The sequence below is a fragment of the Nicotiana tabacum genome, chromosome 24 (genome assembly GCF_000715075.1).
Source record: "Nicotiana tabacum cultivar K326 chromosome 24, ASM71507v2, whole genome shotgun sequence".
Classification (NCBI taxonomy): domain Eukaryota; kingdom Viridiplantae; phylum Streptophyta; class Magnoliopsida; order Solanales; family Solanaceae; genus Nicotiana; species Nicotiana tabacum.
Window position 1 is genome coordinate 50,366,580 of NC_134103.1, and position 27,747 is coordinate 50,394,326.

General features: G+C 40.2%; 1 protein-coding gene across 7 annotated transcripts in view; it reads right to left on the reverse strand.

The window, feature by feature from the left end:
• Positions 1 to 27,747, reverse strand: part of LOC107817836 (sugar transporter ERD6-like 8) — a 100,191-nt gene that overhangs the window by 18,045 nt on the left and 54,399 nt on the right. For 6 of the 7 annotated variants that reach the window (XM_075247282.1, XM_075247281.1, XM_075247279.1 and 3 more), the window contains 4 exons: positions 24,765 to 24,830; positions 24,537 to 24,602; positions 22,360 to 22,435; positions 22,212 to 22,276 (listed from right to left, as the gene is read on the reverse strand). In XM_075247282.1, the coding sequence (XP_075103383.1) occupies positions 22,212 to 22,276; positions 22,360 to 22,435; positions 24,537 to 24,602; positions 24,765 to 24,830 (273 nt within the window). The remainder of the gene's footprint in view (positions 1 to 22,211; positions 22,277 to 22,359; positions 22,436 to 24,536; positions 24,603 to 24,764; positions 24,831 to 27,747) is intronic. The other variant, XM_075247280.1, reaches the window with a different exon arrangement.

The window sequence follows — 27,747 nt, forward strand, 5'->3', positions numbered from 1 at the left end:
CGAAGGAAAACTAGGACCAAATTGGGAAGGACCATATCAGGTTCTCAAGAACTTCGGAAAGGGATCGTACATGTTCGGCATTATAAACGGCAAACAGCTATCAAGCAGTTGGAATGTGTCACATCTAAAACGATACTACTTCTAAGGTACGACCCTTCCATATTCATTTACATTTCAAAACTGACCCCTGCAGAAGTCCGAACAAGAGCTAAGATGGACCCCTCGCTTGAAAGCATGCATTGCACTCTTTTTTTCTTAGACCGGTTTTATCCCAAATGGGTTTTTCGGCAAGATTTTTAATGAGGCAACCAATGATCGTGCTGCACTTACAACAAGTATCTGATGCCTCTGTACAATCGACCTCAAATATTGGGGGGGCATTAGCCCTCAAATATATCAAGTTCTGATACAAGAAATTTATTTCGCAACAACGGGGTTCTAGTAGGAAAAGTTGTAAGAGCCAAAATGGTCAAAACGAACCATGCTCATGTAGTTGGCCCGAACCCAGACGCGAAACATAAACACATGTATAATGACTTGCAAAAAAAGTCCTCCTCTTTACCGATATCTTATATCCAAGAAAAATTCCTCTATTTGAAGATTTATTATGCAATCAGAAATAAGATAAACTCGACCATTACGCCTACGGGCTACTTTTATTTCGAGTTCGAGCAAGCACTCACTCGACCCCCACGGGCTACATTACTTCGAGTTCGAATCGTTCACTCGACGACTAAAGCCTACGGGCTACTTTCATTTCGAGTTCGAGCAAGCACTCACTCGGCCATTACGTCCACAGGCTACATTACTTCGAGTTCGAATCATTCACTCGACGACTAAAGCCTAAGGGCTACTTTTATTTCGAGTTCGAGCAAGCACTCACTCGACCATTACACCCACGGGCTACATTACTTCGAGTTCGAATCATTCACTCGATGACTAAAGCCTACGGGCTACTTTTATTTCGAGTTCGAGCAAGCACTCACTCGACCATTATGCCCACGGGCTACATTACTTCGAGTTCGAATCATTCACTCGATGACTAAAGCCTACGGGCTACTTTTATTTCGAGTTCGAATTCGAGCAAGCACTCACTCGACCATTACGCCCACGGGCTACGTTATTTCGAGTTCGAATCATTCACTCGACGACTAAGCCTACAGGCTACTTCTATTTCGAGTTCGAGCAAGCACTCACTCGACCATTACGCCCACGGGCTACATTACTTCGAGTTTGAATCATTCACTCAACGACTAAGCCTACGGGCTACTTCTATTTCGAGTTCGAGCAAGCACTCACTCGACCATTACGCCCACGAGCTACATTACTCCGAGTTCGAATCACTCACTCGACGACTAAAGCCTACGGGCTACTTTCATTTCGAGTTCAAACGAGCACTCACTCGACTATTACGCCTACGGGTTATATTTCTTCGAGTTCGAAACATTGACTCAACTAGTAAGCCTAAGGGCTACGTCACTTCGAGTCTGAAAAAACAATCAATCATAGAGACTACGAAGTCCAAATTTGAATAAATTGTTAAGATCCTTGTGAAAACATTTGTAAGGCACGTATAAAGTCTTCACAAGTCGGCCAAGTTGTCTATATACAAAAATTACTACATGATTGATTACAAACTTAAAAAATTAAGAACTAAGCTTCCTGAACATCCTCAGGGGCATTTGCTTCTCTGTCAGGCTCTTCCCCGTCCTCGGATCCGCTCTTGCTACCGTCATCATCATCATCATCGCCATCAGAAGCCAAGGCTTCAGATTCAACTTCGAGCTCTTTAGCCTTTTTTATTTCTTAAGTAAGGTCGAAACCTCGAGCATGTATCTCCTCGATGGTCTCCCTCCGAGACCTACATTTAGCAAGTTCGGCAACCCAATGTACTCGAGTGTCGGCTGTATCTGCCGCCTCTCGTGCCTCCATCTGAGCAGCCTCGACATCAGCCCGATACACGACAATGGAATTATCCACCAAGATTTTCGACGACTCAACCTCCGCCTTGGCCTCAGCAAGCCGAGCTTCAAGCTCCTCGATCCTCTTAGCTTGAGCCGAACCCTTTTGCTTGACGTTTCGAAGCTGAACATCGGCCGATAATAAGTTGGTCAAAATGGTCTCTTTTTCCGCAGCCAGGCGGTCGATAGTCTCCTTCCACCGATTACATTCAGCTTTGATTTGATCAACTTCTTCCCGAAGTGACCCGATCTTTTCAACCTTTTACTATAGCTGAGACAAAGAAGGGTTAACTTCCACAGTTGAGTCAAACCCATACTTTAACATAACGAGGCTCACCTGCTTATCGAGTTCGGCCTCTTCTTCACGAGCCTTAGCCAAATCCGCTTGGAGGTCCTTTATAGCCTCATCCTTTTGGCAGCAAAGAAGCCGCGGGGCATCTCTCTCCCGAGACCTTCTGAAGCTGGACCTCACACTGGCTAAGGTCGACTCGAAACCTACTAATGGCCTGCATAGTAGGGAAAGAACACAAGTCAAGTTTGGAAAAGAACAAAGAAACCAAGTATAGTAAAATCATTACCCGAGTAATGAAATGTTGGGCCTCTTCTAGTAGAAGAGAAGCGTCACCAATATCGGAAGCATCATCGACTCCAGTAAAGCAATCCCGAAAGGGATCCCCAACACTAGAGCCTCCGCCCATATCGGGGGTCTTCAATTCTCGAGCTTCCTTTAACGCCTCCTCAGAAAAGGTTGGAAGGGAAGGTGAATGACCCACTGTCATAGCCCCAAGCGAATCACTCAGGGCGCTCCCATCAAGACTCGAGATCCCGGGGCCAACCCCGACCGGTACAGCCACCATCGGCTCAGGAGCTTTGGTGACCTCGATAGCTCTCATAGGTCGGATCACCAAAGCCGAGGCACCGCCTTCTTCTTCTTCTTCTTCTTCTTCTTCTTCTCTCAGTCGTTGGACCGAGTCAATCGGAAGAGCAATTGCCTTCCTCCTCACCCTTCGAGTTTTGCGCTTGGGGTCCTCTGACCGAGAAGAAGCTTTTCGCTTCTTATCTTTCCCCAGTTTCGGGACCGGGGACTTGGTTCCTTCTTCACCGCTCGAAGGCCTCAAAGCGGCATCCTTGGTTACACTTGCTTGAAAGGAAATCGGTAACGAATGGAGCACAGAGAACACTTCGAAGGAAACGAGAAGTAAAACCTTACCATGATTCTTGGCCTCCTATCTACCTTTTTCCAAATCACGCCAAGCGCGTTCGGCATAAGAGGAAGTCGAAGCTAACTTCCGAACCCAATCGTCGAGGTCGGGCACCGCTTGTGGCATCCAAGGGGCAGCTGTATATCGGAGAAAGACATCAGAAAAAATTGGGAAAAGATACGAAAAGCAACGTCTTATGAGAACCACTTACGGTCGAAATTCCATTCCTCGGGGAACGACATCTTCTCTTCCGGAATAAGGTCACGGGTCCTCACCCGAATATAACGGCCCATCCAACCCCGATCCTTGTCTTCGTTGATGATCGACATCAAAGCTTTCGATGCCCGACGATGAAGTCTGATTAGTCCTCGAAAGATTTGAGGCCGATACAATCGTATGAGGTGATTCAGGGAAAAATCCAGCCCCCCGGCTTTGATGGAGAAGAAGCGAAGTAGGATTACTATACGCCATAGAGAGGGATGAATTTGACCGAGGGTGACCTGATATCTTTTACAAAAATCAATGATCACCGGGTCGACGGGACCCAATGTAAAGGGATAAGTGTAAACACTTAAAAACCCCTCCACATGGGTGATGACGCTCTCTTCGGGAGATGAAATTTACAACATAACCTCGGAACCCCAGTTGCAGTCTTTCCTAACGGCCTCGAGATGACCCTCCGTTATAGAGCACATGTACATCGACACGTGCTCGCATCGACCCGGAACAGATGAAGGATTCTCAACCTTAAAATCGATCTTCAGAGTACACGGGCCGGGAACATAGTCATAGGTGGACGGCTCCACCGGCGCCTTGTCGCCGGATGGCCGTGAAGAAGAAGCTTTCTCCTTCTGAGGTACAGTTTTCGAAGTTTTGGCCATTGATATGAGAGGAAGAAAGGCAAAGGAAAGTGAAAAATTGACGACACCAAAACTCTGGTGTAGATGGCTCTGCAAGCGAATAGAGAGAAATGATAAGAAAATTTGGAAGAGTGAATGCGTAAAAGTGGTAAATGTTAGATGGAAGGGTTATTTATAGGCTCGCATCATGACGGTTCAATATCAAAAGTGGTCGACCGCTATCTGACAAGCATTAAATACCTTGAAAGACTAAATCGATGGGACAGCTATCACATACGTCATAATCGATCCCTGTTACAATGTCAGCTTATAACCCGATCGAACCGTCGAAAATCATATCGATTCTCACCGCATCCTTCGTGAGAAATGAGGGGACTATCTGTATATGGTCGAAATAGATTTCGACCTTCTTACGTTCGATCGAGTTCAAGTGGTAGGAAATCGGAGTGGGATTTTAGGAGTGAGCTCCGAAGACAGTACTAACGAGCCTCGAGTCCGAAGGCTGCTCGAGGAGTCAGCTCGATAACCTTATCGAGCCCGTGACCAAATCGATCCGCAAGGCATTGCTTCGAGCTCGGAAATACGCGACGCCCATCCCGAAGGTCGAACTTGAGCCAAGACCGAAGGGCTCGACCTAGTAACGAGTTCGAGCCAGTATCGAGCTCACAGAAAAGAGCCGTTGCAACCGCACCAAGAGAGAGAATCTTGGCGGGAATCGAGGAAGAGACAAATCATCATGGGTCCTCCACTATATGCTTTATTTTATTATTTTTTGTTATAAATAAAGTAATGACCCTCTACTATAAAAGGGGATCCTTGTAAGCTATGGACATACTGAATACACTGGAACAAAAGATATCTCCTTGTGCTTGTTTTACTTCATTTTACTTCATTCTTTCTGATTCATTATTCCCATTTTCGTAGTCAAGAATATTCGTATTGCTATCTCTCTATATGATTTGTATCAAAGGGTATTACGTATCCTTAGAACCATACATAAATTTAACGTTATTCGATTTTTCGGGTAAACACAGACATTACTACAATGGTGAGACATATATCAAAAGAGAACCGAGTGCTCCGGTTGACAAGTCTGTGTAGGAGAACTTGCAAGTGAAAAAGCATGGCGATTGTGGGGTAGTGTTAAGCAGAACCAAATCAATCCACTTTTGTTTGAGAGGCCACTGAACTTTGAGGCCACCAAGATGAGCTGCTCGAACATTCTGACAGATATAAAGAAGAAAGGTTGGGCACGTTTCACTCAAGGTTCGAAAAGGCGAGTCAAACTTGACCCTCGTGTGGGAGTTATACTCAAACTGGGATCCTCACAAAGGCAATGACATTGTGTCGGTTCGAGGGAAGAATGCTGACATCTCCGCCATTGCGATAAATATATACTACCACATTCCCCTTCAGTCAGAGTATTTAAGAAGATAGCAGAGGCCAGACTTACCCCATTGTTTACTCTTAAAATCGGATAACAATTAAATTTATAAGTGATTTTAAGGATATATGATTTTACTTGGCACAAACTGAAAAATATGAAAATTGAAGTTAGAAATTAACTGTAAAATAAAAGCAAACAGATATATCATACAGCTTTGGCCCTTGAGCTAGGTTGCCCTCGCACCAACTAAGTGTATTATTGAAGAGTAAGAACTGAACTACTGAATAAGAGAACTTAAGAGAGAAAACGTAATATATTACTTTGTTATGCGTGAATCTTTCCTTACAAAATGATTGGAACCCCCTTTATATAGTAGAGGAGTTCTACATATGGTACAATTCTAAATACAGAAAGAAATCTCCTGATTAGATAATCAATCGGTCTTGACTTGATACATGCCGAGATCTCCGCCATAATCCTCGCCCGGTCACGGATTCCTCGGCTTTTTGTTATTCGACTTAGCAGGCTTCCTACGATCTCGCTAGATCTCTATCCTTCTCGGTCTCGACCTTAGCTGGTCTCGATCTCGATCGATCCCTGAATCATGAGCTAGGCAATATTTATTCATTTTACGATCTAATATAACTTGGGATTGAACCTCGGTCTGTCACCCCGGTCTCGATTAAGAATACAAAATCGGGCAAGACCGTATACAGATAGTCCCCTCGTTTTTTGGAGAGTAATGACAAGAAACGATTTGAGCCTTCGATCATGGCGTAATCGTCGTGACATAAGAAGCAGAAGTGACTGAAACGTCTCGTCGGTATAGTTTCCCAGGTATTTAATGCACGTCAGTCGATGGTCCGCCACTACCAATTTTGAATCGTCGTTGTGAAACTGATAAATAGCCCCTTCTTCATTATTTCAAACTTTACTTTCAATTCTTTTTTTTCCAATCTTTATAGTTCTTTTCCTTCTTCAAAGCTTCCTTTCTTCGGATCTTTGACTTTCTTTACTTGTTCTTTCGAAAACACCAAATACTTCGGTCTCCATTCTTCTTTGCCCACAAAAACTAAATGGACAAAACATCTCAAACTGTTCCGCAGAAAGAGGCTGCTTCCTCATCTCGGCCGGCCAGCGAGAAACCAGTGGTAGAGCCACGCCCTGAAGAACTTATTCCTGGGGTGTGTGTCATAGATTCCGACTTTAAGGTCGAGAAACCCTCATCAGTTCCTGGTCGATGCGAGCCGATATCGAGATATATATGCTCGATACCCAACAGCCTCCTCAACTAGGTGAAGAAAGATTGCAATTGGGGAAATAAAGAGGTTGTGATACCGGCACCAAAAGAATCGATCACCACCCACGTGGAAGGGTTCCTGAGTGTTTACACTTATCCTTTCACATTGGGTCCCCTCTATCCGATCAACGTAGACTTCTGCAAGAAATATTAGGTGACCCTCAGCCAAATTCACCCCTCTTTCTGGAGGATCGTGATACTGCTCCATTTCTTCGTGAGCAAAATCGATGGGCTTCCCTTTACCCTTGGCCACCTCATAAGATTATATAGCCCTCGACTCTATCGAGGTGGGATGATAAAGCTTTAACATCGGGCCACCACGGCTCTTAGCTCGAGTATAGATGAAGATAAAGATCGGGGCTGGATGGGCCGGTTCGTTCGGGTGAAGACCACGGACCTAATCCCGGCTGAGAGCATGCCATTTCCTGAGAAATGGAATATGAAACGTAAGTATGATTCCGTCTTTAATTTCTGTTTGTTGTTTTTACTTCTTCATCCTTTCTTATCAGTGTTTCTCTCGATGCAGCCGTTGCTTGGATGCCGGGTGCGGTTCCCCACCTCGAGAACTGGGTTAGGAGACAGGTTTCGACGTCAACACACGCCGAGCGCGCATGGCGCGATTTGTCAAAGGGTCGGTGGGAGGCTCGTACTCATGGTAAGCCTTTTTCCTGACTTACCGATTTGTTTATCGTTCAAACATCTTTTCAAACATGAGTTTACTTACTTTCTCCTTTTGTAGGTCTCGGAAAGAACACGACTATGAGACCTCTCGAAACCGGCGAAAGAGAATAAGAGGAAAAAGGCCTCGAACTCCGAGGGTAAAAAACCCAAGAAGAGAACAGCCCGTAAACCCAAGGAGAACACAATCCCACTGTCTATGGAGTCAGTCCAAAGGCTAAGGGAAGAATAAGAAGAAGAAGAGAAAGAATATGATTCTGGGCTGGTGGCCCGTGCGCGAGCTAGCACCGAGATTCGGAGAACTCCGGAACCGGTGGGAGTTGATGCTACTCTATCTAGGCTCAATGAGGTCAAGGAGGAGACTTCGGCCCAATTCCCCGAACCGAGAGGATCCGAAGATGCTTTATCTCGGGGCAAAGAAACCTTTGAAGAGGTGGTGGATGCTGGTGCAGAAATCGGGCTCGAGGCTCCCCAAGATGGAGGCGGCGCCCCAAAAGACCCACGTGGGGCAATAAAGATTGGGGATTCCCCCTCGTTTCCTTTATTTTTCGAGTCGATGATACGCGACGCTCAGGCCGTGGAGACTTGTTACGGGGAAGGAGCCCATGGAGAGGAAGATCCTTTCAGTGGATATTTTGTTGGGGTAGAAGGTTTCACCGATCTGAGTGAATTGGAGGTTCCGAAGAAGAGTTTGGGAGAGGCTTCCTCAAGTTTTAAACTGACCAATCAGTTTCCAACCCCTAGTGTCGATCCCGGGTGCAAGCGAACAATCGTTATCAAGGTCCCGGAGGATGCCTGGGTTCTTGCTGCCCCCATAGGGGTGGCTAGCTACCTCCGATGTTTGGTCACGGAAGAAGACCAAGCCGAGATGGACGAGGTGGGAGCGCCTTGTCTTTTCAACGAAGCCCAACAGGCCCTGAACCAGGTAAATTCATATTTTCTTTGTCAATTTTCATACTTCTACTTTTCTCCCATTGTATAATTCCTTCTTTCTATTTTTGTAGGCTTTTGTGCTTCATCACGAGGCTTTCTTACGATCCCGAGGGGAGCTGAGCTGGTACGAAGCTGAAATCCAAGGGCTTACTGAGGAGAGAGATGCCTTCAAGCTTCTTAGTGAGCAGAGAGAAGAAGAAGGAAAAGGACTTCGGGATGAGCTAGAAGCAGCTTAGAAAGAACAAGATGATCTGGCCAAGCAGGTAAAAAGAATCTTTGAAGTTATTGACACTGACTCAGGCATAGTGGCTAACAGTTCGGTCCCATAGGTTCAGCGAAAGCTCGATGTTACCGGGCAGCTTCGTGAGGAAGTGGACGCAGTGAAAGCGGAGGTCGAGGCGTGGAAAAAGAACACGGATCACCTTGCCTCAGAAAAGGAGGCTGCCCGAGCTCAACTGGCCTCGGTTGAGACCCAACTCCGAAGCTTGAAAGAGAAGGCCTTGGTGTAAGCCAAAAAAATTGAGGAGTTCCAGTCTCGGTTGGGTTCAGCAACTTCCATTTGAGAGAGGGTGGCCACAGAACTTGCAGCGGCCAAATCGGAGGTCAAAATGGCCAGGGCTAATGCTGATGCAATGGTGGCCGTCTAGTGGTCCGACGCTAAAGCTGCTCAAGTTCGAGCAAAGGAGGTTGCCGAAGCTGCTCAGGCTCGAGCAAACTGGGCTACCGAGCATGCTAAATGCCAGTCTCGAAGGGAGAATCTCGAGGAGATCAATGCTCGTGGCTTCGATCTTACAACCGAGATCAAGAATGCTAAGGAGCTTGAAGCTAAAGCCAGAGTGTTGGCCTTTCCTGATGATGATGATTCTAGGAGTATGAGCAGATCTGAAAGCGAAGAAGGCCTCGAGGGCGAAGATGCTTCTCCCGAAGAAGACTAAGTCCTTTAGGATTAGTATTTTTTTGTGTTTCTTTTAAGACCGTTTTGGTCTTTCGTAGAGAAATTTGATCAGGCCATGCTGCCCTTGTAAATGATTTTTGATATATATATATATATATATATATATATATATAAACTTTCTTCCTTTCTGCCTCATAAAATTATGAAGTTGTATTCTAAGGTCCGAGGTTTAGACAATTTGATTGAAACCGAACTAGTATAGCCCTTAGGCTTCACGATCGAGTGAGTGCTTACTCGAACTCGAAGTAAGGTAACCCTTAGGTTTTTTATTTGAGCGAGGATGGTCTCTTGAACTCAAAGCAAAAAATAGCCCTTAGGCTTTTGTAAAAAGATTGTTTATGGCTTTCTCCACTTTTCGGCTTGAAAAAGTTTTTTATCATTTGTATTTGCAAAACTTGTAATGCCTTAGCATGAAATAAGGAATTGTTGGAGAGTTCGAACAATTTTGTACTCACTAGAGTTTTCGAGGCTTAATATTATCGAAGCCTTTTATGATTTTACCGGGGGTAGCCTTTTTAACCGGTTTATGAAAGAATTCGAAGGCCTGTTTTGTTATGGAATTCGGACGTCTCCGACCCGTGTTAATTCGGCCGTAGCCTCTTTAGTTCGGGATTTTCCCCTTGGGCTTATTTTCTCATTTTACTTCGAGCTTTCCCGAAGTGGTAGTCCCTGAGTGGGGTGGTCGTGGCCTATAAAAATCGAGGGTTGCTTAAAAAGGTCTTATGATCTCGAAGTTTTTAGAATTCGGTCTCATTTATTTTTCGGACGGTAGTCCCCGAGCGTGGGGGTAATTATCCGAACTCTGGTTATGGTCGGCCCTTAATCCTGTTTATATAATAGATCGAGAGTATGAAATTGTAAAGTAGAAAAAATTTTCTAAGGCATGAGATATCGGTAAAGAAAAATACTTCTCTTTATAAATGATTATACATGCGTACATGTTTTGTGCCAGGGTTCGAGCAAACTACGCGGGCACGGTTCGTTTGACCGTTTGGCCCATACAAATTTTTCCTATCGAGACCCTGTTATCATGAGGTAACTTCCTCGCATCAAAGTTGACATTCGAGGGCAATGCCCCCCAGTATTCGAGGTTGATTGTAAAGAAGCCTCGGATACTGTTGAATTATCCTAAGTTAGCACGATCAATGGTTGCCTCATTAAAAACCTCGCCGGAAAACCATTTGGGACAAAACCGATCTAAGGGAAAAAGAGTGCAACGCGTGCTTTCAGACCTAAAGGCTTCGTGTCGAAGAATCCATCGTTGTTTCTGGTCGAACACTTACAAGGGTTAGTTTAAAATATAAATAAAAATGGGAGGGGTCGTACCTTAGCAGTAGTATCGTTTTAGGTGTGATACGTTCCAATTGCTTGGCAGTTGTTCGCCGTTCATCGTGCCGAGCTTGTAGGATCCTTTTTCGATGATTTCGAAAACCCGGTACGGTCCTTCCCAGTTCGGACCCAGTTTCCTTTCATTCGGATTTCGGGTGTTGAGGGTGACTTTTCTTAGCACCAAGTCCCCGATGTTAAAATATCAAAGATTGGCTCTTCGATTGTAGTACCTTTCGATCTGCTATTTTTGGGCGGCCAATCGGACGAGAGCGGCTTCGCTTCTTTCGTCCAATAATTTCAGGCTCGTATTCACGGTCTCGTTATTCGACTCCTCTATTGCATATTGAAACCTGATGCTAGGTTCTCCGACCTTGACCAGGATCAGAGCTTCGGCGCCATAAACTAACGAGAACGGTGTTGCTCCGGTACTGGATTTCGATGTTGTGCGGTATGCCCATAAAACCTCGGGTAGTATTTCTCTCTATTTTCCTATGGCGTCGGTCAATCTCTTCTTAATATTTTGGATGATGGTTTTGTTGGTCGATTCGGCTTGTCCGTTCCCGCTGGGATGATAAGGTGTTGATATGACCCTTTTGATCTTGTGATCCTCGAAAAATTTAGTTACTTTGCTGCCGATGAATTGTTTTTCATTATCACATACAATCTCGGAGGGCATCCCGAATTGACATATGATGTGGTCCCAAATGAAGTCTATGACTTCCTTTTCTTTGACTTTCTCGAAAGCCTGTGCTTCAACCCATTTAGAGAAATAATCAATCATAAACAAAATAAACTGAACCTTACCTGGGGCCGACGGGAGAGGGCCAACGATGTCCATTCCCCATTTCATGAAGGGCCATTGGGACAGGACCGAGTGGAATAGTTCCCTGGGTTGATGAATCATAAGCGCATGCCTTTGGCATTTATCACATTTTCGAATGAACTCCCATGCATCCTTCCCCATATCGGTCCACTAGTACCCTGCTCTGATTACTTTGTGGACCAGCGAATCGGCACCGGAATGATTTCCACAAGTGCCCTCGTGAATTTCCCGTAGGACGTAGTCGGTATCTCCCGGTCCTAAACATATTGCCAACGGTCCATCGAACGTCCTTCTAAACAGTATTCCGTCTTCGGACAAAGTGAGCCATGCTGCCTTTGTGCGCAGAGTTCTCGACTCCTTTGGATCTGATGGAAGATTCTCGTTCTTTAAGTACTCTATGTATTTGTTTTTTCAATCCCAGGTTAAACTTGTGGAGTTTATCTCGGCGTGACCTTCTTCGATTACCGATCTCACGAGTTGTACGACAGTCCCTGTGTTGAGTTCGTCGTCTTCGACCGATGAACTTAAGTTTGCAAGAGCGTCGGCCCCGTTCTATTCTCAAGGTACATGTTGCAAGTTCCATTCATTAAATCGATGTAGAGTCACCTATAGTTTATCCAAGTACCTCTGCGTTCGGACTTCTCGGACTTCAAAAGTCTCGTTAACTTGGTTTACCACGAGGAGGGAATCACACTTAGCCTCTATGACCTCCGCTCCCAAGCTTCTAGCTAGATCGAGACCTGCAATCATGGCCTCATACTCGGCCTCATTGTTAGTCAATTTTGTAGTTCTAATAAACTGTCTAACTACATTATATGTTGGTGATTTTAGTACGATGCCTAGTCCGGACCCCTTCGCGTTTGAAGCACCCTCCGTAAAGAGGATCCAGACTCCCGAAGATGTACCCGATTTTATCAGTAGTTCTTTTTCAACCTCGGGTACGAGAGTCGGCGTAAAGTCAGCCACAAAGTCCGCCAAGATTTGAGACTTGAAGGCGGTTCGGGGTCGATACTCAATATCGTACCCACTGATTTCTACGGCCCATTTGGCCAATCGACCCGAAAGCTCGGGTTTGTGCAAAATATTTCGAAGAGGATAAGTTGTTACAACACATATTGGATGACATTGAAAATATGGTTTTAGTTTCCTAGAGGCGCTTATTTTTAGCAAGCGCTAATTTTTCTAAGTTTGGATATCTAGTTTCGGCCTCACCTAATGTCTGACTAACATAATAGACAAGGAATTGCGTACCTTGTTCTTCTCGGACCAGGACTCCACTTACCGCTATCTCCGAGACTGCCAAGTATAGGTAAAGTTGTTCATCCACTTTCAGGGTGTGAAGCAGCGGTGGGCTCGATAAATACCGCTTTAGTTCCTCCAAGGCTTGTTGGCATTCCGGAGTCCTTGCAAAATTGATCTTCTTCTTAAGCAGCGAGAAGAATCGGTGGCTCCTATCTGAGGACCTCGAAATGAATCGTCTTAGGGCGGCTATCCGCCCCATCAACCTCTGCACGACCTTTACATTATCCACTATCGTGATATCCTCGATAGCATTGATTTTATCGGGGTTGATCTCGATTCCCCGATCGGACACCATGAAACCAAGAAACTTGCCCGAGCCAACCCCGAATGCACACTTTTTGGGGTTGAGCTTCATATTGTACTTCCTCAATATATCGAAAGTCTCCTGGAAATGCTTTAAATAGTCTTCTGCTCGCAGGGACTTAACTAACATGTCATCAATATAAAATTCCATTGATTTTCCTATTTGTTCTTCGAACATTCAGTTTACTAGGCGTTGATAAGTTGCACCAGTATTTTTTAGACTGAATGGCATTACATTATAATAATAGGTACCATACTTAGTGATAAACGAGGTCTTTTCCTGATCCTCTAGGTTCATCTGTATTTGGCTGTACCCGGAGTAGGCATCAAGAAAACTGAGAGTCTCGTGGCCGGCCCTGGCATCGATCATACGATCGATATTAGGCAAAGGAAAAGAATCCTTGGGACATGCTTTATTCAGGTCTTTATAATCTACACACATTCTAAGTTTGTTTCCCTTCTTAGATACTACCACTATGTTTGCTAACCATTCGGGGTATTTAACTTCCCGAATGGATCCTATTTTGAGAAGTTTGGTTACCTCGTCCTTGATGAAGGCATGTTTGACCTCGGACTGGGGCCTTCTTTTTTGCTTCATCGGGCAAAATTTAGGGTCCAAGCTCAGTTTGTGAGTGGTAATTTCTAGTGGGATCCCTGTCATATCGAGGTGGGACCAAGCAAAGCAATCTGTGTTAGCGTTAAGGAAATGAATAAGTTTTTTTCCTGAGCTCGGGGGTTAGCCCTGTGCCCAGGTATACCTTTCGTTCGGGCTGATGCTTGGCCAGTATGACTTGTTCCAGCTCTTCGACCGTTGACTTGGTGGCGTCGGAGTCATCGGGAATTATGAAGGATCGAGGGATCCAGTAGTCGTCATCTACGTCGATCCCATGCTCCTGCAATTGGGTCGAGGCCGGTGTCTGTGGTTGCTATTTGGCCTCCTGCTTTCCCTTCGAATCTGATCCCTTTGTTGATGAGAGTGCTGATACCGGTATCACTTCATCGACTGCAAACATCTCCTTGGCGGCGGATTGCTCCCCGTACACTGTTTTGACTCCCTCCGATGTCGGGAACTTCAGAACTTGGTGAAGGGTCGAGGATACTGCCTTCATGTTATGGATCCACGACCTTCTAAGCAGGGCGTTGTACCTCATGTCACCCTCGATCACATGGAACTTTGTTTCTTGGATGGTCCCGGCCACGTTCACTGGCAAAATAATTTCACCTTTGGTGGTTTCGCTTGCCATGTTGAAGTCGTTAAGTACTCGGGCTGCGGGCACAATTTGATCCTGTAGGCCGAGCTGTTCTACGACCCTCGATCGAATAATGTTAGCCGAGCTACCTGGATTAATCAACACGTTTAACTTGAATTTTATTCATAAGGACAGATATTACGAGTGCATCATTGTGGGGTTGTAAGATCCCCTCTGCATCCTCGTCACTGAAAAACAAGGTCTCTTCCGGTACGTAGTCTCGAGTCCGCTTTTCCTTCGTGATCGACACTTTGGTGCGTTTGAATACGGGCCCCTGAGGAATATCGACCCCTTCAACAATCATGTGGATCACGTGCTGCGGCTCTTCTTGCTCATTCTGTCTGTTTGAATCTCTGTTCTTGAAGTGGTTTTTAGCCCGATCGCTTAAGAATTCTCGAAGATTCCCTTCGTTGTACAAACGGGCTACCTCCTCCCTCAGTTGTCTGCAATCTTCTATTCTATGACCATGGGTGCCATGATATTTGCACATTTGATTATGATTTCTCTGGGCCGGATCAGCCTGCAGAGGTTGGGGCCACCTGGTGTCTTTGATGCTTCCAATGGCCGATACAATAGCTGATGCATCAATGTTGAAGTTGTATTCTGATAGTCGTGGTGCTTCTTTGGGTTCGACATTTATGTCGAAACCGCTCTTACTCATGAGCCCTCGAGAGCTTTGTCCTCGATCATTTCTTCTATCAATTCGAACAGGGTTGCGTCCACGCCCGTTGTTTCTCCGATCTCCACCGTATGGCTGATATCGATCTCTGTTTGACCGTGGTTCCCAGTCAATATCCCTTTTAACTCTGTCGATGGTCCTGTTTGTATAAACGGACCCGGAAGGAGCCCCCAACTGGTCATCCTCGACCCTAATCTTTGACTGGTACCGATTATGCACATCGGCCCAGGTTACATGTGGATATTCGATCAAGTTCTGCTTTAACTGTTGTGAGGCTACCGAACTTCGTATGTTTAGGCCTTGAGTGAAAGCCTGAACGGCCCAATCGTCGGCGACCGATGGCAGATCCATACGCTCCATTCGGAACCGAGATACGAACTCTCTAAGCATCTCGTTGTCTTCCTGTTTTACTTTGAAGAGGTCCGACTTTCTAGTCTCGACCTTTATCGCTCCGGCGTGTGCTTTGACAAAGGAATCTGCGAGCATGGCAAAAGAATCAATAGAGTTAGGTGGCAAATTATGGTACCATATCATCGTCCCCTTTGATAAAGTTTCTCCGAATTTCTTCAACAGTACGGACTCAATCTCATCGTCCTCTAGATCGTTCCCCTTTATTGCGCATGTGTAAGAAGTGACATGTTCGTTGGGGTCGGTAGTTCCACTATACTTGGGAATTTCTGGCATGCGGAATTTCTTCGAAATGGGCTTAGGAGGCGCGCTCAGGGGGAAGGGCTTTTGTACGAACTTCTTTGAATCCAAACCCTTCAAAATCGGTGGTGCCCCCGGAATTTGATCAACTCGGAGTTATATATTTTCACTTTTTTGTCATTCGCTTCAATCTTCTTCTCCCCCGATTCAATTCGCTTTATCAGCTCCTCGAACATTTTCAAGATAGCGGGGTCGGTCCCTGACTCATTCACATTTGACATCGCCGGCACTGGTTTGGCCCTGTGAACAACTTCATGTGATGGCTCGGGTTCGACCCTCCTCGGTGCGTGGTTCTGATTTTGAAGTTGTGCTATTGCAACTTGTTGAGCCTGCAACATTTTGAATATTATTCGAATGCTGATTCCGCCTTCTTCGCCGCCATGTGCGTTCTGACCGGCTGATCGAACGTCTCTGCGGATGCTATTTTCGGGGTCAACGCCCAGATGTGCATTTAGGGCAACATGGGAACTAACGTCGATGGGGTCTACAACTGGTACTCCCTCGAGGTCAACTAGAGGCACTTCGTTTCCTGGGGCGGCTACGTTGTCGTTTTCGCCATGAAAACCAATGCCATTGTCGATGTGTGTGGGCACTGCTTAAGAGTTCGACATGCTAATCCTGGAATCAAAAACGCTTACAAGAACAAATGTAAAGCAGTGTGTGTTATGAAAATTAACACCAGGCAATCACTATTATCATTAGCCCCACGATGGGCGCCAAACTGTTTACCCTTAAAATCAGATAACAATTAAATTTATAAGTGGTTTTAAGGATATGTGATTTCACTTGGCATAAACTGAGAAATATGAAAATTGAAGTTAGAAATTAACTGTAAAATAAAGTAAACCGATATATCATACAGCTTTGGCCCTTGAGCTAGGTTGCCCTCGCACCAACTAAGTGTATTATTGAAGAGTAAGAACTGAACTACTGAATAAGAGAGCTTAAGAGAGAAAATGTAATATATTGCTTTGTTATGCGTGAATATGTCCTTACAAAATGATTGGAACCCCCCTTTATATAGTAGAGGAGTTCTACATATGGTACAATTCTAAATACAGAAGGAAATCTCCTGATTGGCTAATCAACCGGTCTTGACTTGATACATGCCGAGATCTCCGCCACAATCCTCGCCCGATCACGGATTTCTCGACTTTCTGTTATTCGACTTAGCAGGCTTCATTCGATCTCGCTAGATCTCTATCCTTTTCGGTCTCGACCTTAGCTGGTCTCAATCTCGATCGATCCCTGAATCACGAGCTAGGCAATATTTATTCATGTAACGATCCAATGTAACTTGGGATTGAACCTCGGTCTGCCACCTCGGTCTCGATTAACCATACAAAATCGGGCAAGCTCGATTTTGACCGTATACACCCATATACTTGAGGTATTGTGTTGGAGATCGGGAAGGCAAAGTGGAGTAAGAATCGAGGTTTGACAAAGTCATACATGAATAGAAAAGCCAAAGCTTGATTGAATAGGATCTACAACAAGTGGATGCCAACAATGCACAAGTCTATTGTAATTTAGGAGCGGATGCTCTGATAACAAGTATTATTATGAACGTCGGGGCAATCTTGGGGAATCAAATGACAATGATACTTAAGAACATGCGGTGGACACTCTATTTTGTATAAACATTGATTGCACTACTAGAGAAATACAAGTCAACTAAGAAGGGTGATAAGATGCATGGGGTTAATGAGAAAGGACTCCATGATATCTTCGCTATTCAGGACCCGACAGTAGGGAGCATACAGAAGAAGGGATATGGTGAGCACATCACTGATATGGAAGGTGCACTTCAACAGTTGAAAGTAGTATGAAGGCACAAGACCGTGCATTTTAGCTTCTCAGAAGACGAGAGATCAGGGGATGCGAAAGTAGTTTTCTGTGATGCTCGAGACAGTTTGTGGGTTGAAACAGGTAAGGCATATTGGGGTCCTAACCAATTTTAAGGAGCTAATGGTTGAAAAGATGATCGATGTAAGTGCTACTGAGGGCACTACTACTGCTGAGCCAGCCACGGTTGTTACTGAGGCTGATGTAGATGCGGTTGGAGACCCTCCTGCTGGGGAGGGTGAGTTAATAGAAGTAGTCAACGCATGTGGCATTGAATTGGCAGACCCAACATCATCGAGGACCGAGGTTTGAGACCGATTCTCCCCGCAACTAAAGTCCACCTAAGGGAGTTTCTGATATCCACTCTATTTTTGATCTTTTATTTTTGTAATATTGTGCAACTAAGAATAATACACATTCTTAAGTGTGGGGTGGGGGTATCAGTTTTGGATTTTGTTAGCCTATACTTAATTGCTAATTGATCTTGTGATACATGTTACTTGCTATTATATGATCACACTTGATGTCATTGTAATTGTATATTTGTAGCTAGATTTTTATTGGCTTAATCCTGAATTTTCTTTCAACCACTATTCTTTCCCGAGGATGCTAATTTTATTGAACCGGATAATTTTAGGTGGATTTTTTCAAACTTTTCAAAAAATCTTCGACTTTTCCTGACAATGGAGTTCCTAGACAGTTTTTTTGATGGATTAAAGTAAAAAAAAAATACAAAATTTCTTTTCTTTTATAACTAACAAGTGAAATTGGACAAACTTGAATATATGTGCTATTTGATGAGTTCTATTTAGTACTTAAGTTCGAAGCTTGTGAGATGATTACTTCCTTAAGGAATTTTGTAACTACATGCCTTGAAAATATAAATGACTTTATTTTGATACTTGGGCTCATCTCTTGACTCCTATTATGACTTCATATATGTTTGAACTATATGATGATTGTACCTAAGTGCTTCAATTTTAGAGTCTGAGTGAGTTATGTGCATTTTAAGATGTAAGGTTTTGATTGTACTTTATGTCAAACCTTGCTAGTCTAGAACTTGCCCCCTGTGTGAGCCAAAGAAAAATGACTAAGTCAGTGAAGTCTAGGAGATGGCATAGGTATTTCTTTGATTGACTATTGAGTTATTGTATCTACCAGTGCTAATATTACCCGTAGTCAGCTACTTTAAGCCTATAGACCTTTCTTTGGTGCCGAAGAAATTAAAAGCCAAATACTTTTTTTGTTCTTGATCAAATCTTGTTAACCATTTTAAAAGCAATTAAGTCGCAAGAAGAGTAAAAAAGAGATTGAGTAGCTTTTGAGTGAAACCATAAAAAGGTAAAAAAAGGTGCACCTGTGTATAAGAGAATTATTAGCCAGAGATATCAAAATACAGAGTTTGTAGGAAAAAACACAAAGGGGAAAAGAAAAAGATGACACCTCCCATACCTTGATCCCGTCTAGTGAGTATCTATGTGTTGATGTCCTTAAAGAAGATGAGACTAATTGTGTATAGTGTTATGGCAACGTATTTGAGTTGGTTATGATAAGAAGGTGCATGAAAATAAAGTATAGTGTACTAAAACTACTTAAGAAGGTTAATCACTATTTCTCTAGATATATCCTACTCGCCCTTTAGCCTACAGTCCTAATTGATCCTAGAATGTACTATCTTAGATTATTCGAGTCTTACCATACGAGAAATCCTATGGTACGGACTTGGGTGGCATAAGAGTTTATTTGTGAGAGTGAGCGAAGTTTTTTGATATGTGAGTCCTTAAATTATATTTGAGTGTATAGACTAATTTCTCTCTTTGGTTTATGGTGAAAGCACATGATTTGTAAAGGACTTGTAAAGTCCTTAGATCTTGAGTTGGCACATAAAGTGTGTCATAGTATGGAATGTATTGGAGTCAATTTTTGAGTTTAGAATGTTAGAAATAGTCACATAAGATTTTTTAAGAGACTTGGCATGGGTTTAAAACTTGAGGAAGAGTGTCAATAGTATATATGTTGAGTTCTAAGCGTTGATATAAACCATTATCATTACTGCGATGTTTAAGTTTGCTTTTGAATGTGTTCCTTGCCGGTGTGCCTAATTTTAGTGTTGCTCGAGGACGGGCAATAGTTTAAGTGTGTGGTGGTGATAAATGACAATAAGTGCATATTTATGAATATGTTTTCATCTCTTTTTTATGTGATTTGTGGGAGATTACATAATTTTTAAAGTGAATTATGCTCATTACGTGTTTCTTATGTGTAGCAACAAGTTTGAATGAAGTGGAGCAAAAGAAGATGATTTGACGCGAAACGAAAGGTGAAGAAGCAAGAAGAGAAAAGAGTTGGAAGCTCATCTATGTTCGTGCGTCGCACGAGGGCTGAAGAACCTGAGGAGATGGCCCTCAAGAAATATATTGAATTAAGATGATGGCGTAGATCGCTTCGCGAGAAAAAAATTATAAGTGCTGGGAGCTCGTGTGACGCGACGTCCCAACTCTTCTTTCCTAGTTGGGATTGAGTAGTTCTTCCCCATAAAAGTCCTACTCCATACAATTATATATTTAAATTGTTTTTTAAGGAAGCATAATATTTCGGAGGTAGAAATATGCTAGGAGCAAGACGAAGGATTTAGCGACGAGCTTTTTTTACTTTTTCTTCCTATATTTCAGTGTTGGTTTTGAATTTTAGTAGTGTATATTCACATACTATTATGAGTAGCCAATTTTCTACTCTAGGATTTGATGGAACCATTTGTGGGATGAATTCTTGACTGCATGTTATTATAATTGATCCTTTATAATTCTTTACTTGTTCAACTAAGTGCTTATCTTAGTTAATTGAAGGGCCCTCAATTAATGGTGCCTATTTGGTGTCTATTGCATGAGAAAGAATGCATATTTAGGTTGTTGTTGAATGACGTCACTCCTAGGTATTTGAGAGATTAATGCTTTGGGTTTAAAAGCAGGTTTAAAAATTACAAAACTTTGACGTGGTTAGTGTGAGTTGTTAAAATAGCTTACTAGAGTAGTTCAATTCGAGAGAATACGTCTAATATAGTATCGTGATTGATCGACAGATGACTGTTTTAAGTTGAGTGTTCACGATCCATAGAGAATAATTAGCGAAATTATAGCTAACATAGCCAAAAAGAATTCGACAATTGGGGAAGTCTCGACCCTAGACCTCCTTAATCTTGAAAACAACTCTTCGCCTAATTAGTTGCTAATTTCCTGTATTCTATTAGCTGAAAGTACTCATTTAAACCTCAGATCATTATTTGATAATCCGGAAAATTGATTCACTTAACTCTTGGCAATAGTGAAGGTTGTAATAGATAGGTTAGTTTCCTGAAGATTTCGACTCCGGACTCTAAGTTCAATTATATTTGCAACGATCGCTTAGCCTTTTTTATAGGCATAGTTTGACGTGATCACCCTGCCTACTGGTATATTCAATAATAATAATAATAATAGAAGTCTCTAACAAGTCTAAAATATATTCTCAACTAGTAGATTTAACTATTAACATTAAAGAAAAAAGATTCAATTCTTTCTCCATTAAAAAGAAATAACAATGTAGAACGTTTAAACAATGTTTTAGAAGGTGGGGGCGTGAGGCACGGCATTTTACCTCTGACGAGGCGAGGCGTAAGCTTTGAGACATGGGGCGTAAGTACCACAGATCTTTAAGTTTTACTAATTTCAAGAATTTTAAGATAGTATAAAATAAAAAATAATTATAAAAATTACATTTAAATCACAAAATTATAACAAATAATCTATTTAAAATATTTATAAATTATAATTCAACAATGAATAATACGAAAAGTATGACATATATCATAATATGCAAATTAGCTGCAACGTCGTTACAACTCAAACATCAAAAGTAATGTATTCGATACGAAATCTTATATGTATCTCTTAAGGAGTAATAAATCTTGAAAGAATTTCGATATTATAATTTGATATTTCTTTTAAAATACTCCTTTTATTTAATATGCTTTCTATTTGAAAGATAATTTATATAAAAACATAATTTACAATTTAAATATAATTCTCTAGCATCATTTATGTTTAAGTTTCAACAAGTTAATAAAGTGATACATAATTCACCATACAATACCATGATAACTAATTATTTGTAAATAGTTAATAGCTAATATTGAGCTATTAAATTAAAAAGTATTGTATCTCGTAAACGTGAAAAAATAATATTTAGGAAAATAATTATAAAAGAATTATGGACTATTATATAATAAAGACATAACAAAAGTTAATAAATAAATACTTTTTAAGAAAGATTTATTTAAAATTTACTATCATAGTAGTCTTAGTGGATAACGTGCAATAATATTTATTTTAATTATGACATAAAATACTCTCAACTTAATGCTTTATGATTAAGAAAAAAGTAATTTTGTAGTCAACGATTTATTAAGAAAATTTGAGGATTTACAAGATTAGTTACACACAATTGCATAAGGTTCTATTAGGCGAGCGCAGTACGCTGGACGTTGGGCATGTCCGGGGCGTAAGCCCCGACGGCCGAGATAAGTCTCACAAAACTAAGCCTCACACATAAGCCCATGGACGTTTTACGAGTGATCCGCCCTGGGGCGAGCCCGGGCGAGTCCCAATTCTACCTTTAAAACAGAGCGTTTAAATATAAACAGGCACAGAAAAAATATTACCAGCCATCTTGGAGACTCGGGGATGAAGAAGAGACCCAAAAACAGCAGGCCACATGGTACAACTCCTGAAAAATTATTAAGAAATTTAAGTTTAAAAAAAAAAGTTGGTGCAAAGAGAATTGCAGATTATGGAGGATGATAACATTACCTAGTAAAGCTAGAATCCTCCACCCGACGAAGGCACCGATCACGTAGACGGCGGATAAACCAATTACAATTGATAGCTGCCGATTGAGGAAAAGAAAAGAAGAAGAAACTTTAATTTAGTTATTACTAGTAGAAAATGTCATAAATGCATTTCTATGTTTTCTCACAATTTGCTTTTTTCATAATAAACAAAAGAGTGGGCGTGTTGGTTAAAGTTTATTACGTTCATTGTGGATTTCGTTCCTATTTTTGGATGAGGGAATCTACTTACCCACAATCGATATTTTCACCAAAAGCATTAGTTTGTCATGGTTAAAAAGTATGTAAATAAAAAAATATTAATAAATCATGTTTAAGTAATAATAGTATATGTAAAATGTCAGGCACGTGTTATGTATTCATTAATTTAGTATTTTTGCATGAGTTTGAGTCAAAAAATATGAGACCAAGATTATAAATTAAACAAATATCCTTACCCGGCCATTGATTATAAATTAAAAAATCTCAATTATTAGCAAATTCCTATTTTGATACCAGTTTTATTTAACCTGCAATTAATAGAGTCCCAATTAAATAGCCAATTTATTTTGGGTGCATTGATAAGTGAAACAGATAGAGAAATAAGTAGTCCAAATAACTTATTTAAAAAGAGATTTTTTTTTTACTTATTTATTAAATGGGAGACAAATTTACTTTTACATAGAGGGTAATTTGGTGCTTCAGTTTTTAAAGGATATTTTAGTAGAATAACTTCAACTAAAAAATTTCATACTTATAATCTATGATGTTTAGATGGATTATACCTCCTGAACAACTTTTGTTCGATAACGAGAATTTAGAATATATTATATGGTCGCATAATATTTAATTAATTTCATAAAAGTTTATAACATCTATCTGATAATGTTTAGCGGGATGCGAAACTCTAACTTAAAAGTTGCTATATTTATTTAAGAAACCTTAAGTTTTGGTATTTTTTTTAATGTTTCATTTCTTTTTTTATCTTTAAAGTAATAACATTAACCTTATAGGTTTGCTTCGTGATGGAACTGTTACATCCCGTACTTTCAAGTTAAAATTCATCTTAAGTGAATCAAAATGAGTCAGAGAATTGAAGGACCTTTACAAAGATAATGATGGGTTAAAACAAATTTTAAGGAGTATCGAGAGGGTTGGAAGGTTAAAAAGCTAATCGAATCGAAGAAAATAAGTTTCGTCGAAAGTCGGGAAGTTGGGAATGTTTTAACCTGTACTTGTGGGGTGAGACTAGGGTGCTTGAGATGACAAGAAGGTAATGTTATGAGGTATTAGTCGTATGATAGTCGTGTGTTAAGTTTTGAAGCTAAGCGAGTTATGAAACAAAAGTCGAAAAAAGCTGTCGCAAGTTACGTTCATTATTTTACTAAAAATTTAGGTCTAATGTTATTAAGTTTTTCTCTCAATATTCTTGGAATTACGGGGTGATCTAACCACCAAATTAAAGATCCACGAGTCTAGTTTCCAACGCATTAAACCGTCCGTCGATACAACGTCGGAGTAGAGAGATATTCGTGTTTTCGCGAGACTGTGCAAGCAGCTCTTGTTGGGACCCACTTGAGACGGCCCACCGACCTTACTTCTTTTAAAAGAGGTTTCAGCCTCATTTCGGGTCATTTCTCACCCAAAATTCGTCCAAAAGCTCTCCAAAATCCCCTCTAACATATCCCAAGATCCCAAACTCAAGGGAAATCAACTCAAATCATCATCAAAAGTGTTAAAGACTACATCTTCTTAATTAGGTGACACTAATTAAGGGAGTTTTGGATGGAGAGAGGCGGCAGAGAATAGGGAAAGAAGAGAGGAGAGAAAAAAAGAAAAAAATTATAACTGAATTCCCTAATTTAAGATACAAATTTAGAATTATCTTGGTAAATAAGTTTGAAAATATTATATAGGAACGAAAAAATACCCAAATATAAATCCAACTGTTCACTTCTATCCATTCTTAGGTATTAGAGCCCAATAAAATTTTTGGGTCAATACTTAAATTGGAAGGAGTGGATTTAGAATGTACTTAAATAAATAACTATAAATCCAACTGTTCACTTCTATCCATTTTTTATTTTTAATCTTTCCCCGATAGCCAAAAAGGAAATTTGCTATAAATAAAAGAAACAGAATCGGAAAATTTCTTTATACCTGATTAGTAGAGGATAGTGCCCCTCGCAATTTATTTGGCGATATCTCTCCAACAAACATAGGAACCTACATGAAGGTTCACGTGCAATAAAGGAGGTAATTTAAATTCATACGTAGTACAAATTGATATTTTCTTTGTAATTTGGGTGCAATGCCTATTTCTTTGTTAATTATGTGTGACTAGGAATATCCAAGAAGGAAACATACAACGAAGAATTTAAAGCATACCACGTAAGAAATAATGCCAATGCTATAACCTGACAAAACTCTCCCCAAATATAGCACCATCGGTTCCTTCAATTATGAAATTAGCGTTACTACAGTTAGATCTCAATTCTTCTGTTCAGTTCATAAAAGGGAATAAAAGTAATATCTTTAAAATAAAACTGACATTTAAAAATAGATTTACATTAAATTTACAAAATCAAGAAAAAGTAAAATTATCTACTACTATTTAGGCATTGTAAAATATGCAAATAAATAAGATCGTAATTCAACAAATTCTCAATTATAGAACAACATATTTAAATAAATTATAATCAAATATTTAAAAGAAAATCTAAAAATAAAATATTTTAAACGTAAAGAACGAAGAATTCAGAGTAAAGTGCCAACACGATAATTTTAAGGCATACAAAATGAATAGTTCAAGATATAAAGCTGACACAAAGGTAAATTATTCACCTAAGCTTTATAGGACTTCACCGTTCCACCACATGAATCTTGTACCATTTTGTGGATGCCTCACCTCGAGAGCAATCCTAATTTCGCTTTTTATAACATTTGTTTTATGCACGCGCGTTGGCGGTGTATCCATATCAATTAGTATAAAATTTTAAAAATAATGCATAAATATTATTAAAATATATATTTAAGTCATAAAATAAAAATTTAAGGGAAAATTATAAGTACTATTAATATGGATCCTATTTAACTAAATATATAAAGGAAGATGGTAGAGATGAGTGATGGGTCCCCAAATACCCACAACTAATAATGAATCCACATTGCAATTGCAACTTAGACTCCAACTGCTAGAGCATGTTATTCTTGAAATATAACCTTGTGTATAATGCTAGAATTTCTTCAAAATTTTAGAAATTCTTGTAATGATAAGAAAATGGAGATGATAAAATAAATGAATTTCAGTTTGTAACATAAACAAGTTGCAACAAAAAAGCAAAACAATTGCTGGTGCATTCTGAAAATTCACACACGTTCAAAATCATGAATACATGTGAAAAAGATCCTTTAAAACCTTACACAAGGAAATAGTTGCATAAGGCTTCAACAATAAAATAGACCATGAGAACATTTCAAAATTGAAATGACAACAATTGCAAAAACGGAGAAAAACAACATTGAGCAGTTTGAATGCAAGCTGCCAAACTTAAGCCTGCAAGTTGTTAATCTGAAGGAAAGACAAAAATAAAAAGTTTTATACCCTACAAATCTGCTATACTAGAGATGCCAATCCATTTACGATATTAGCTAGATAAAGGTAGATTGATCTATAAATATATTTGAGGAGAACTCTATGGCCACTTATCGTCTCTGTGCACATCTCCGACCAGGGGTGCATATAGGTCGGGTTGGTTCAGATTTTTTAATTACCAAACCAGACCAATGATGTCGGGTTTTAATCTATAAACCAAACCAAACCAACAAATTCGGGTTTTTCAATCTCGATTTTTCAATTTTTTTCAGGTTTTCGGGTTTTTTTCCCGATAAAGTCTTCATAGCAAAAAATACATGACTTGTGCTACATATATTTCTTTAGTCTTAGTAAGATACAACTATATAATATATTTTTCAAGGAAATAACACAATAATATGAGATAAGTCACAGCATTATACTAAAATATTCAATAACAAAGATAAAAAAATTGCATAAAGCAAATATTGCTAATTAATAAGCAATAATGAAAATTAACATAATCTAAAAATACTATATAGGTCATGATAAAATAAGTATAGTTAATAAGTACTATTAATTATACAACTAAGCACTAAAGAAAAAGATAAACTAAGTCATGCTTTTTCATTATAAACCAATGTAAAACTAAAAAATAGATATCCAATACTATCATCATTCCTAGTGTTAGAATTGAATTTCTTTGTTAGCATTAGTATTGATTTGAAGTTTGTTTGAGTTACTACATTTATAGGCTATAAATTTATTTAACATTCAAGAATGTTAAGTCCAAACTTCAAATAATACGTTAAAAGACAAAACTGTAAAAAAGTTTAAGAAATATTTATAAATTATATTACAATAAATATTTATATGTATAAAATATTTTTAAAAATTATATAAATATACTATCGGGTTGGTTTGGTTTCGATTTGACTTTTTTTATTTAAAACCAACCAAACCAATTATGGTCGGGTTTTTTTTCCAATGCCAAACCAAATCACAATCAGGTTTTTTTCCGGTTTGACTCGTATTATCGGTTTTATGCGGTTTATCGATTTCTTTTGTACACCCCTATCTCCGACCACTGACGGCAGAACTTTTCAAGTTACCAAGTCATTTATCTCTCAAAAAAATGTATTTATAGGCCAAGAATCACATCTAGAGTAATCTAAGAATTAAACAGTCAAGTTTTAGGAAATGAGAAGTTAAATAATCAGTAACGTATACGCTTTACATACATCCCCATTAAAATAATACTAATTGAACAACTATTAATGCAATTAATTAGTCTCTTCATTTTTTCCTCACGTAGTCACATTCAGATTACATAACTAATTTGTTAATTATATTTTGGTGCGTATTTAACTATATATACAAATTAAGTGATTTAAAGAATAAATAATGATAGCTAAGGAGAAAGACTTTAGGTAAAGGGTAATTTGGTCAATTAGCTTTTGAAGGATATTTTGATAAAATAACTTCACCTAAAAGTCTTCACACTTATAATATAGTATGATCATTGTATTGGAATATGGAAGCAGTTGTACAATTGTTAGCCGATAGTTAGAAGTAGTTAGCCGTTAATAAGGTGTCAATTAGCTGTTAATAGTTAGTTAACGGAGTTAATTAAAGTCACGTGAGAAGCACATGATAGAGAAGAGCTACCAGCTATATAAACATGTATATATACTCATTTCTATTTGAGCTAACATAGTTTTTCCGTCTCATCCCTCTGTTCTCTCCACAAATTGAACTGAATCCCTAATTGTAGTAGATAAATTTCACACGGTATCA